The sequence below is a fragment of the Vidua macroura genome, chromosome 4 (genome assembly GCF_024509145.1).
Source record: "Vidua macroura isolate BioBank_ID:100142 chromosome 4, ASM2450914v1, whole genome shotgun sequence".
Taxonomy (NCBI): Eukaryota; Metazoa; Chordata; class Aves; order Passeriformes; family Viduidae; genus Vidua; species Vidua macroura.
Genome location: NC_071574.1, coordinates 30,588,227 through 30,602,108, shown reverse-complemented (window position 1 = coordinate 30,602,108; position 13,882 = coordinate 30,588,227). Strand labels below are relative to the sequence as shown.

General features: G+C 36.9%; 1 protein-coding gene across 8 annotated transcripts in view; it reads right to left on the bottom strand.

Annotated features, from left to right (window-relative positions):
• Positions 1-484: 484 nt before the first annotated feature.
• The window catches only part of ARFIP1 (ADP ribosylation factor interacting protein 1), a 40,811-nt gene continuing 27,413 nt past the window's right edge, over positions 485-13,882 (bottom strand). For all 8 annotated transcript variants that reach the window (XM_053975960.1, XM_053975961.1, XM_053975963.1 and 5 more), the window contains 3 exons: positions 12,038-12,195; positions 9,706-9,880; positions 485-2,073 (listed from right to left, as the gene is read on the bottom strand). In XM_053975960.1, coding sequence (XP_053831935.1) covers positions 1,918-2,073; positions 9,706-9,880; positions 12,038-12,195 — 489 coding nt within the window. In that variant the 3' untranslated portion in view covers positions 485-1,917. The remainder of the gene's footprint in view (positions 2,074-9,705; positions 9,881-12,037; positions 12,196-13,882) is intronic.

The window sequence follows — 13,882 nt, the reverse complement described above, 5'->3', positions numbered from 1 at the left end:
GAGCAGCAGCGATCCTAGGCAGGAGACACATGAATGTGAGGGAGAAACCAAAAGTACATGTTCCTTATGTACCCTTTTCCTACAGTGTTCTGAAAGCCCAATACTTCAGCTGTGGTCAGTGGGTTTGCATTCTTCACCCCTGCAATAATGCATTTCCCAGTTCAACCCTACACTCACTCAGCTCACTTTCCTTGCACCGCCATACAACACCTGTACCAGGATTCAGTGGAAGTCAATGGCTTCGTAAGAATTGTAAATAAAATTTAATTTCCTTTAGAAGTTCAAGTCAAAACCCACAGATATTAAAAGATTTGTTTCACTGTGGATTTACTTTCGAGTTGAACTTGCCCACTGTTAGAACAGCATCACTACCTAGCACTGCTTTATGACATATTCTTGGGCAGGGGTGACAACTCACAAAAACAGGACTAAGCTTCCACTGCAGAAGCCCCCTTCTACTTTTAACGATCACAAGTCAAGAAAGTTTGACTGCAAACATGTTTAATATGAATACAAAATTCACATAGGATATACATTCCAGGGAACGTAATTGAGCTATTACAAGAGATTCTGACAGAACAAAAACATAAAGAAGGCTCTGTCAGGCCAAGAATTTAATGAGGAATGATTAAAAAGTTTGATTTACAGTTACATTACAGTTGTGTTAAACACTGAAAACTTTAAGAATGTCAGCTGAAAGGCGTTTGAACGTACAGTACATAAATCATACAATCCACACCATTGTAAATAACATATTTGAAGTGTTTCATTTTACTTAACATAACATAAAGCAACATAACATGTGCAAATGAGGACTCCAATATATTGAATTTAAAATGTCTATGATAAAATTGACATATAATTTTACATTTAAGGACTACAGAAATGATAAAGAAATTAAAAATGCATCCTCCATTTTACTCCCATTACCGAAGTATGCTTTTCAATTAAACAGAAAAAACATACTCACAAAATCATACCTGCCCAAGAAGTTTCACTAAAGCTTTAACTTGCTCTAAGTGTACAATGACACAGCATTTACACAGGCATCTTCCCCTTGTTGGGAACTGACAAACTATTACATGAAAGGGTTCTTAGATTATGTACACTGGTGGAAAATATTATCTTATAAAAAGGCACATACCTGTGATTTAAGGCTAGTACGGTATTTGTTTCATAGAGAAAGAAACATTTTAAATGAAATTAGTACATTTAATGGTTGGCCTCACTCAGCAAACCACTTGGTGCAAAGCAAAAACGTGTGCTCAGAAGCCTCAGACTGACAGTGATTCTTGCTTTAGTGTTTTTTTGTTTTTTTAACCCTTTGATTGAAAGGTACATTTTTAAAAAAGGCATTTGCTGCAATTCCACTTGTCAATGAGCCATCTGCTACTGTTGCCTTATATGCAGATATCACATATAGGCCTTATAGTATTCATCTGCAAAATAGTCTTTTAACTTTCTCCTTTTTTTAAAAGTCATATGAAAATTACTAAAGATGTTTTCTATATTCATCTATAAAATACAAGATGTTGGTACAAATCATGTAAACCTCCATTTGCAAATATTTTGACTAGCCACCAAAATACCAGAAATCACAAGCATCATTTGTCAGTGCAAATCTATAATAGTTTTGTTTCCCCTCCGTCTTTCCCCCCCCCATCCCAATTACAGAAATAACCACCAACCTTTACATACAAAAGGAGTGCTCTATATTTGAAATTACAGAAATTATGTTTGGTTACCTTAAAGTCACCCACTTTCCTATCAAATTCAGTTTTACAGTATTATAAAAGGGGAAAAAATTTAAAGCTGTCCATTCAAGAATCACTGCAACAGTCCTTCAACCCCAATTATTCTCAGATTTAAAGATTTAAAGAATTTTAGGTTAACATTGGGTCCTCTTCTAAGATCTGATTACTGTTCTTCAAGCCAGGATGGGGCATCTGCTCCAGGAGTTTTCAATTTGATGTGGAATTGTTTAAGTGTCTGTTCAAGTTGCTTTTGATTGCCAGCAAAGTACGCTGCAATGGCATTGTGGAACAGAACAAGCTGATTGTGCAATACCTTCACCTGCAGGCAAGGAGAGAGACATTAAGAGGAGGAGGCTGATGTCAACATCATCACAGTTATAAAGAAATAAGTGTATTTGAAATGCTCAGACTTCCTATAGATTTATTTAACAAAAGCTTAAAAATACAGATATGAAATGCAAATATGAATTTCTTTAACATTAAAGTGATTCAGAGTTTTCATAAAGTGTGTTTAGCAGCCAATACCAACTCAGCATGCACAGAGCAAACACAGTTCACTAAACAGCATAATGTTATCAAATATCAAACACTTGATTACAAGTACTTGATGCCTTGAAATGAGATGCCAAACCTTTAAGATATGTACCTGCAGGCCAAATGGACGTACCTCCCTGAAACAGTACATGGCAAGGGCATTATCTGAGTATACAGTTCCTGCATTGCTCCCCTTGCAGAGAGTTGCTGCTTTCCAGCTCATAGACACCTAAATCTAATTAAACTGATGTCCTTCTCCCACCAATATTTCTTGCCCATCTCCTGTAACATAGGATTATTTACAGCACTTTGTCAATATCTCGACTCTAAGATTTGTGAAAAGTAGTCATGAAATACACCTGTCACAGCAGCAACCAAAACCTGGGCAGAAGAGCACAAGGGCAGCTGGAGGGCACCACTGTTTTTCTCTATGATAACAAGCTGCAGCCCCACTGATGAAGTTAAAGTTAAGCAAATGTTACACTTCCATCCTAGCACACCAGGAAACCTGAAGTGAATGGACAGCAGTATGCTGAAAGGCATCTGTCCAGTTTCTCCTGCAGCCAAACCCTTTTTGTTCCTGAGTGTACTCTCAGCCCAGCACCACCTTACTCTTGTGTCAGACCCCAAATCCCCATGGTGGTGGCCCTGTACTTGTTTCCAGCCTACAATGCTGAGCCCAGCAGCAGACAGCCAACATAGAAGGGAACAGAGGAACAAGGTGGCTGAATGAGCCCCAAGAGAAGATGTGGGAGGTAAAAGATTAAGTTTTCTCCACTCAAATTTTAGATCACTGTCTCGTCTCTCAGCACAATCCAGAAAGGACAGTCTACTTCTGTCATGCTGGGAATCAAAACTGTCTTTGGGCCAGGTTTGGCCTATGCCTACCAGTGGGCAATGTTTGTTTTAACAGATTATTTGTTATTGACTACTGTGCTTCTCTGAAATGCATGCAACTCAATACAGAAACACCTTATCATCTTCATTTAATGAAAGATTTCTAATTAAACCCCCACCATTATATTTGACACGCTATGACACCTGAAGAGTGCAACATTTATTCAGAAATGTAATAAATATAGTTTTAAAATTCCTTGAGAATAAAGAGCTGAGCATGTGTGTGTATATCCCTGCAGGAATATATAAAAGTTCTGCACAAAGTTAAAATTTCTGATTATATCACTTTTTTTTAACTGAATAGCAGACTCAATTCAAAAATTAATTGATAACCTCTTCTTTGCTGGCCCAAATTTTCATCTAAGTTGCTCTGACAATCTAAAAAACTGGAATCCCTATGTTTTCTCCCTATGTTTCCCCTAATAATTCAGCTTAATTTATGCAAATACATGCCAAAGAATAGGCTTTTTGTCTCATTAATAGTGTAAAATGATACTTTATTCCACCAAAAGGAATAAAGAAAATACATGAGGGGTGTGAATGGTTAGAAAGAAATTGCCCATCATACCTTTAGACGACTTTTTTTTTAGTTTGCAAAAGAATTTACAGAATTTATCACATACAGACATTTTAACATCTAGGAGACAGGATTTAGCTAACCACACTTGTTCAAACAGAGTTCAACCTATTTTTTGAGTCATAAAAGATGGCCTCTTCTTCAGTTTGTGTGGGCAGATGGGTATATAAACACATGGATTTTTCATCTATAAAAATGTTAATTACCAAAATATTACACTTTATAAGTGGAAAATGTCATAACAACATGAAGGACTTGCTTTTGAAAGTTTAGATAGAAAGCACAGTGCTTTTCTTGATCAGATTCTTTCATCACTGACATGCGAGACTTCATGCAATCCAAACCAGGAATTCTACAGAGAAGTACACTCACTGTTATAGCATATTATTAAAATGCTTCAAGAGTTTTACTCATACGGTTTATAGGAACTCAAATAAAACAGGGGTAACGAACCTCCCCTCCCAGCCCTACTTCATCAGTCTGAGACTATATTTGGTATTTCGTTAGGGTAGCTTTTAAATTAAACTTTCTGTGAACTGCCCCAAAAATCTTCTGATAATTTAAAAAAGTCAGTCAGGCCTAGGCTCAAAGATGTGTACACACACACAGAGAGAAGCAGGAACTGACAGTGTAGAGGCAGATAATTTGGACTGAAAAAATATGGTTTGTTTTGGAGGTGTTTTTTGAACTACTAAAGCTACCTCATTGTATGAGGTTCTATCCCCTAGATCATTGTGGTATAAATTTCATGATTATTATCAAACTGCTTCCAGAGGTTCAAAGTGTTAGAACTTCTACTCTCCTCCTTCAGAAGCTGATTGTTATAAGTGAATCCCAAAAGTGATGGTGGGATCTTCTTTTCCATAGCTTCATTCAAGTAACTTTACAATACAAGTTTTTCTAGAAAAAGACCACTTAAACTGTCTGACACTGTACAAAGACAGCAGCCAGCAAAGAGAAAAAAAGCTGTAACACCTCAAAACACCCTATGTCCACAGCAAAACCACCTGCAACCACAGCTAAGGACTGGAGCCCAACTATTCATTTAAAACCAAGTTCAAATTTACCCACTTTTCCCATGAAAGAACCTCACTCCATCTTGGGAAATGGGTAAATATCTTACCCACTCCCATATCCAGTCACTGATTGCAACTTCCACACTGTATTTCACCTTAGCCCTCTGTTGGCAAACCATTCATGCAGATACGCAGTCAGTTGGATCAGAGAAGAGATCTAGATTAAAATTAAGCAGACAATAATGTATCTGCTTTAACCTGGATCAGTTCCCCAATCTGATTCTCTACACAGCTGCAAAAACACTTTCACAAACACTAGAGAGAAAGCAATGGGGGAAAAAGGGGGGGGGGTGAAGGGATTACTTTTTTTTGCATCAAAGCCTTGAAACAATTGTCAGATTAAAGCAGTAAAGGCCAACTCTAGATCACCAAGCTGTAGCACTGACTCCACGAATGAAGTGTTTGAAGATTTGCCTCAATCAAAGAATGCTAATGGTATGCTGCTAAAATACAGCTAAAATACAGGTTCCAATGTGTGACTAACATAGCTGTCAAAAAGCCATCGTGCTTTACAGTTCAACAACAGTTAAAATCTTTGTTCCTTGTTCATTATTGTTAACAATTAGGAACTATTTGTTCCTAATTATAAGCAAAGTAAGCACTTCACAATACAACTGGCACACGTATCTCAAAACAAAACTGAACTTTATGGATAAGCATAAAAACCTACATGTAGACACACCCTATACAGGAGACTTAAGTGTCATATACACAAGATACTATAGGTTGGATTTGATTTTTCACATGGATGCTCTTAACATTTCAGCTCTTTCTAAATATTGTCGTCTTTCCCCACCTCCCTCTGAACAGTGTATTTTCTGTGGAACAGTAAGTGCATATTTCTTTACACCCTCCTCATTCAGCCTGTTTCAGCCATCTCAAAAACCAAAAAGACAATACCCCTTCGAGTCTATCTGTGAGTCTGTACCTCCTCACAACCAACACAATCCCTTCTCCTAGCTATCTTAATTTGAAGGTACTTAGTCTAAACACTTTCATCATGTGGGTCTCCACTGGACTGCAGACCACTTTCATTTGTAGAAGCAAGCATTTAAGGATCAAACTCCTGAAGTACAGTTCACAGAAGTGCAGTCAATTTCTTTCTCTACACAAAATGGTATTTGGCATTTCTCAAGTGCATCCAAGAGTAACAGGGTTTTTTTTCTCAAAAGGACAAAACCTAAAACTGTTTTCAGAAATGACAAAAATCTTTGAACTAAGAACAGGACATCATCCTTATTTAAAAAAAATAACTATTTGTAAGATGCAGATTTTAATGCAACTATTATTATAGTCATTAGCAAATGCTACAAACTTGTACAGAACTCTGCCAGCTGGGGACAGCACCAATAAAACTTTGTATCAGCATTAAGAAAAATGAGTTCTAACTTCAAGATCAAATGCTGTAATAAAAATCAATGGAAATCTTATGTAACTTTGTTTTACAGACAGAAACTTGCAATTCCAGCTTTACTGTAAATGCAGCTCCCTGAGCCTTTGAGGGCTTTTAATTGAAATATTAGCATATGAACTGAGGAGAACAGGCACAAAGAGACTGCAACCTGTGATGCTTTTTCCCCATATAGGGAAAACCTAGATAGGGCCATCTAGATTATGGGTTCTTAGGTGACATTCACAGCAACACAGACCAACTGGAGCCCACCAGCCAGTTAAACTGGCTTGAGAGGTTCTTTGCAGCACCATTTACTAGGAACATACTTCTGATAGCTTAACTGCTCCTGACTGAACCAATGGATTTATGCTGCCATGAACAGCAAGAACAGGGAAAACCTGAACTAAAAAGTTGTTTCAGGTTTATTCTGTTCTATATCTGATCTCTGCACTTAATTAAGAAATGTTATCAGACAGCCACACTGGGACCCATCTCAGTCCTACCAACCAGTGTTACACAGGAACTCTGCAAGGATTCTCCTGATCTCTCTTTCTGCTCCTCCTGGAATATCAAATACTCTTTTTCCTCCAGTAGCTAGTCTCTTTAAAACAGATTCTCATCAAGGGATGAGTATGAGCATATTTGCTCAGAAAACAAAGTTCTGTTCACCTACAGCCATTACAAAAAGTTGAATGCTCACTTTATGCTGAGAACAAGTCCTTTCCAGAGATACACCACCAAGAGCAGACAGCACAGAATTGTTGCTAATCCTGCTCCCTTCTTACACTTCTTTTTTTTTTTTTTTTTAGAAAGGCAGCTGAAGTGTAAAAGGCAATGCTTCTGTGCCAGCACTCTCAGCCACAGGAAACAAAAGATTGGAAAACCACAGACTGAGCTTTTCTGTCCAAGGCCACTGCAGAGCAAGGTTCATACACTGCTGCTCTGTGCCTCAGAGCAGGGACCCTGATGAAAACAGCAACACATCACTTTCCATTTCCACTGCTTCTCCATCAATATATGCCCTTCTTCTCCAAGGCAGGCACTAGCCATCCTAACTGCTTCTCCTACACTACAGGGTAAGCTACTTCCTTCACTCCCTTCAAACTTTTGCCATGATGACAAAATGTCATCTTACACAATAAACAGAAAAAAATAAAGTAAAGCTTACCTCAGAAAAGCTCTCAGCAGATAATTATATTTAAGCCAGTATTTAAGTGTAAAGGAAGTTCTTTCTATAGCTCATTTGGGAACAAAATTACACACACCCTTTAGTAAATATTTTTACATCTCTAGTGTCAAAACTGAGAAATGTCAACCACTGATAAAAAGGCTTCAGCATGTGAGATTCCCTACTGTATTACTCTAAAAGGCAGGAAGGAAAAAACAATCTCTTTCAGAAACAATTTGTAGGCTGTGACTGCTAGCAGGATGCTTGGTCTAATTCAAGACTGTCACTAGGAAGACAACTTCTTCAGTGTTTCATAAACTTTCTAATTCAGTTTAAAAAATTATGGAAATGTGTTTTGTACAATATGGAAATAAAATGCTTTTGGCTCTGAAGCCTTCCTATACATATAAACATAAATTGATAAGTGGAAGATAATGGAAACCACGAGGAAGCAGGGTACGTCCTATTTTAAACTAATTTGAACTTAAGCATCAGAATTCCTGTACAGATATGAGCTGGAAGGATTAAACCACTTTAACAGAGGTACATTGTAGTGGTACCAAATAACTTACTAAAAGAAGAAAAAAAAAAAGGCAGGGAGAGTATTTTAAAAATTTAAACATGGGTCACAACTGCCTGTCAAAGAATACATGACTGGCCCCAGATTACAATAGCAAACCATGCTCCCTGCCTGGAAGGAGGAAACTTTAAAGAAAAAATCATAGGGACAAGTTAAACCAATTAAAATAGATTATTATTTTGTATTCATGAATATATTATCACATATTCAGTTGCATCAGCTTCATCATAGCTGTTTTCAACCTAGCATAGTTTTAAAACCCAGCTCTCAGGAGCATTTTCTAATTTAAGAATCAGTATCAGCATTTAGATTAGACTTCTGCTTCTTCAAGAAAATTAATTTCAATATGAATTTTTTTAATCCTTTTATTTTCCAATTTTTTCAGCAAGAGCCAGAAATAAAGTCAGGCCAACACCAGTTTAGTCACCTCCATCACAAAGCCAGCTTTTGATGGCTATGTAACTCCGGATGAGGGAGTCCTAAGGCAGATACCTGTATGAAGGAACAGTGCTCAGGAGATATGTTTTAAGCATATATTTGTTTGCTTATTTTCTCAACCTTTTTCTTATCATCTGTTCATGGTTCCTGTTTCTTCCCTGAGCCCCATCTTTATTCTAAGAAGCTGATGCAACTGAATATGTGATAATATATTCATGAATACAAAATAATAATCTATTTTAATTGGTTTAACTTGTCCCTATGATTTTTCCTTTAAAGTTTCCTCCTTCCAGGCAGGGAGCATGGTTTGCTATTGTAATCTGGGGCCAGTCATGTATTCTTTGACAGGCTGTTGTGACCCATGTTTAAATTTTTAAAATACGTTAATCAGTCCATACTGAAAATGTTAACCCACTGATAACGTTAACCCTGGAAAAACTGACAACTATCTCCTATGTAAGTTTTAATCACCTTTTCCTTCCTCTGAAGACATGGGAAATATAGCCACACATGATTATAACCATCTCATTTACCATGAGTATGAACAAAAAATCAGATCTTGAAAGACTATAATTTTCACATCTAATTAGAGACAATTTTAAAGGACTTACTTATCAATGAAAGGACAGTTTTAAAGTTTTGTATGGCAGTTTTATCTTTGCCTGGTAGAATAAGAAGGGTAAGAATTCCATCATAAAGAGAGTATAGATGAAATGGTAGAGTTGAAATAAACACTTAAGGAAATAAAAAACCTACCCTTCAAACCAACAGTTCAAGAGTCCTGTTTTAAACTAAGAAATTATTAAGGCATTAGTTACAGAAAGTAGTACTTCTCAATTCAAATTCTTAAAGAAAGCTTAAGTTTGAAGAAATCTCTTCAAAGTTCTGTTGCTTTCTTTGTGCATAACCTCCATGACATTGTTGCCAAAAGTACGTATTACTTTGAATATTAAATCAGTAATTATGTGACTCATTTAACCATTAAATGTAGTAAACTGGAAAAAAGTAATGTTTTTGCAAACTTGAAACCTCCTGTATCAACAAGAAACTTACTGCCACAGTGTTATTTGTAGCTGGAGCAGCTTGATTAGGGACTTCTAAAGCTGCTTGCTGTAAAAGTGTGTCCCCCAGTGATACAGCAAGGATTCAAAAAATTCAGCTTATTTTCCTTGCTAGCTCTGCTTCTAAATGAATACATATTTCAAGACGTAACTACTTAAAATATGTCTAGAAAGCAGTAACTTGTTGAACAAAACTCCTAATCATAACATGAGAAGTAGTAGCTTACCTTATTTTCTTCCAAAAATTTCAATTTGATAGATACGTCATTACGCATTTTGTCATATTTCTCTTTATGCACTTGAAACAGTTGCTGTGATTGTTCAATCTTTGGCAGAGTGTTTGCATCACGAGGGCCAAGATTCAGCTCTTCCAGGTCTGTTCGATAAGCATCGTATTCAATCCTGAGAAGAAAGAGGAGAAGGGAAGAAAGAACCATCTAAGGGCAGTGCCTCAAAACTGACCTCACATGTAAGTCCAAGTGCAACAGAAGATGAACAAAAGAGTTAAGTACAGGAAAAAAAAAACCCAAACAAAACAAAAAAACAAAAAACCTGGGCAAGTTTTTTTTCTCCCTCCTCCTATTTATCAAGCACATTGTACAAAACTGCCTCAAAAAGCACCCTCCCTTTTCTGTTCCTGTCTCAGCCACAGGCTCTCAGCCCCTGTTTTGTACAGGCTTCAATAGTCAGAGCTTCTCCTGAGACATCTCAACCTGCTAACCCAGAAAAAGCTAGCAAATATTTTTCAGGTCATTCTTCTGCTGTTGAATCAGTTCACTGGAGAGTTTCTGCTGAGAGTAAGAGGCACACCAAGAGCATGACACCCCCTTTAAGCAGATGTTTGAGGAACAGGTCACATACACCAAACTCTGACCTGAAGCATTTTCAGCATGCTCCAGTCTGCTACATATGCATTAATTGGATAGTTTCATAGCTCTTTCACAAACACTTTTCTGAGAACTTGTCTGTCCTATGGAAAAACAGACTGCAAAAAGATGGTGCAGCCCTGCCCAGAGCATCACTCTTCCTTCCATATTTTTTGTAGTTGTCAAATATTGGAACCTAGCATATCCACCTATTTTAATGGGACAAATCACACTATTTTTGACCTTTTAAACATGCCTTCTTACAGACATTTCTTAAACTGGAAACAAATCAGGATTAAAAACTGGTTATAAAACACAATTTTCAGTTGATGTAACTGCTCAAAAGAAAAATACAAACTTTCAGAGGTAAATGGAGTAATATTCACAGGGCTCTTCCTGATTCTCATTGCCACTATGATTGAGGATTCATATGTAATTTATGGCTTAATTCAAAAAAGGAAACTATTAAACTTATAGAGAGTTGACAGAAGAGGGGAACAAATGAATGCTAAAGTGCAACCGGGAACAAAGAGGGAACAACCGGGAAAAAAGAGGCACAGAAAGAGGCACAAAAAGAGGCACAGAAATAAATGCAACCTATTTTCACAGTGCAAAATTATGAACTGGCCATGTCAGTGAAGAACCTTTGTCATTTATTTGCCTTATTAAAATGGCAAAATTTGATTTCTTTAGTGAACAGAAAGGGAAAGCAATGAAGGTATTTCAGGAGGGAAGAACCATATATTGAAAATGACTGACAAGAACAACCGCAGCAGATTTATTTTGCATACATTTTCCAGAGGATACCTGGATATATGAACCGATTATTTATATTTTTTTTAAACACATGTCAAAAATAAAGCAATACCTTATCTACACATTAAGTCTATTTTTCATGCCTTTAAGTGTTTACCTAAATATCAAAAAAATAACTTACTATTTTGTTCAAAAATAAGCATTTAAAACAGAACAATTTAAAAAAAGGGGGAAATTCAAAACTTAAGCAGTTTGCAATTTTGGAACTAAAAGACCCCAAATATTACAAAAAATTATACATATAAGTTACATCTTTTGTCAAATTAAAAGAAATGCACTTGATTCTGGTAATTAAAAGAAGGTCAGAATGGAACCACTCATCAGAAAGAACTACAAGTCCCTGACAGGAAAAAGGAACCCACCTTTAGAATATACACATCTAAAAGTAACCTTCTCTGGGATAAGAAAGCCATTATTCACTGAGAAATTTTTGGTTTGTATTCCCCTTTCTGACCAAGCCTGAAACTTCTGCATAAAAACCGGAGCGTGAATTGCAGGCATTGTTCATCAGAGGCACAAGACTAAATGTCTTTCAGTCAAAGAGATTATTTTACCTATTGCAATGCAGCTGGATAAAAGTGTTAATCTTCCACTGTCACGCTACTTAGAAATCCACCTTAATCTAGCACGTGGGAAAAACCAGCTGTAATTACTCCTACAGCTAACAAGTAAAATTCAGTCTACAGGAAACATGTACAAAACATTTGAAGATCTGTGCAGTCATCTACAGTTAAACAGAAACCCTCATTAGATGAGAGCTGTGTTATAAGGTTTTTATGTGACAGGTTAGTCACTCAAATACAAGGCCTAAGCTGATACAGAATCTGCTTCCTGAGGATTAATTCATAAGGAAAAGAGCTAGACACAGGATAACTACCTGGCACTTTCGTACTGTTTCACAGTCAACAACGTATCCTCAATTGTTTTATTCACCAATGTATTCACACTGGCAATAAAGAAGTTAATAGCCCCGAGAAGTGTTTCTCCATTTTTAGCTAGAAGTTTCTGCGTGTCTGCATTGTAGCCAAACTCCTCCTATAAACAAAGAACAGAGAAACAAAGCTGCAGATCAATTGAAATTATAGCATTCATCAGCAACTATATAAAAAATGCAAACACAGATGTGGCAGGTCTTTCACTTCTGTTTGGGTATGATTATGATTACACCAATATGATTTCAATACAATATTTAGTTCACAGTTCTTATGGAATCTCTCCAACATCAGTAAAACATAATTTACGATTTTGTTACCACACATGATGTTAAACCCTATTTTATAATGTCTTTTTTCTGCACTCCGATACCTTGAATGTTACTTAAAAGTAAGTGCTAATGCAATCTACACATTGCCATTCAGCAGGGTTTTAATTCAGCATCTCTTGTGGTTGTCTAGCTAATACTTTAATACAAACAGAGACACTGCTACATTAAATACAGCAATGTAACTAAATTCACAAGGGCACACAGCATTAATTAGCTATAAAGTTTTATTCTTACATTCTGTAAAGGAGCACTGCAAAAAAAACCCCAACATCTATCATGGTTTAATAGGCTGTAAATAATTGAAGAGCACTGCACTATAATGAGTAGCAAATAAAATTTTTAATGTAGCTGATCCAAAAATTTCAAAGGGACGAGGGCAAAATTATTTCCAAGGCATCTTAGTCACATTTAGACATATGTTTGTCCATGTCTCTTATTTAACAGCAGAGTGAGCTGAGCAAGGTTGCAAAGATTTTCCTAATGCATGGATGCCAAATGAATCCAGTTATTATATATATGTCATCCGCATAGCATCTCTGTATTTTAGAGATGGGAGTTCTCAGAAAAGAGTACAATCCCTGGTTGTAATGACTATAAAATACAATAGGTTCATATTTGGAACTTTGGTCTTTTTAGGCTTGCACACTGCCAACAACTGACTCAGAAGTGCTGTATTCTCCCAGTTTCCTTTCATCTCTCTAGAAAATGAACACCAGAGCCAAATGATACTTCATGTTAACAAGTTCATGACAAGTAAGGGTAATAGGTAATGGGCAATGGTAAGGGAAGAATCCTCTAGAAAAGAAGGTGCAGTGGAAGTGAGCAATTGAAGGAGAAGAAAAAAGGAAGAGAAATTAGGGCAAGTTTTTACGAGCTAAGCCCTGTAAGCACTGCTAAAGATCTGTCATCTTTGCTTTGTACAGCTGCTTGGGCAGCAAAAGCATTTGGCTACATTGCTACAGATTTTGCTGGAAAAAAAACCCAAAACAAGTATTTTCCAGCTGGCTTTGCTCTAGTGTTGCCAGCTACACAGCTAACACGATTGCTAGCACAGAGAAGAAATAGCAGCATGCTGGCAGAGACAACAGCAGTAGAACTGCCCCTTGCAGCAGCTTAGTCCCATCTATTTTTCCTCCTGCAGAAAAGACTGCAATTAATTCTCCAGCTGGTCCTCTCATCCCAGACCCCAATGAAAACACTATCAGTTCAAAGGGGGAGGTAAGAAGGACTGGTCTGCAGTGGCCTGGAGTACTAAGGAATATGCTAACCAACAATCATGTCTCCTTCAAGTGGCTCATAGTTTCATACAAACTTTTCAGTTTTGTCCATGACCTCTGCAGATACCTCTTATGAAACACAGAGGAAATCCTTTCTACACCCGAAGTTTACACTCAGTTCATACTCTAAGCTCAAGTCAATTAAAATTGGGATTCGTCTGCCTGTATAATTAGAGGCACA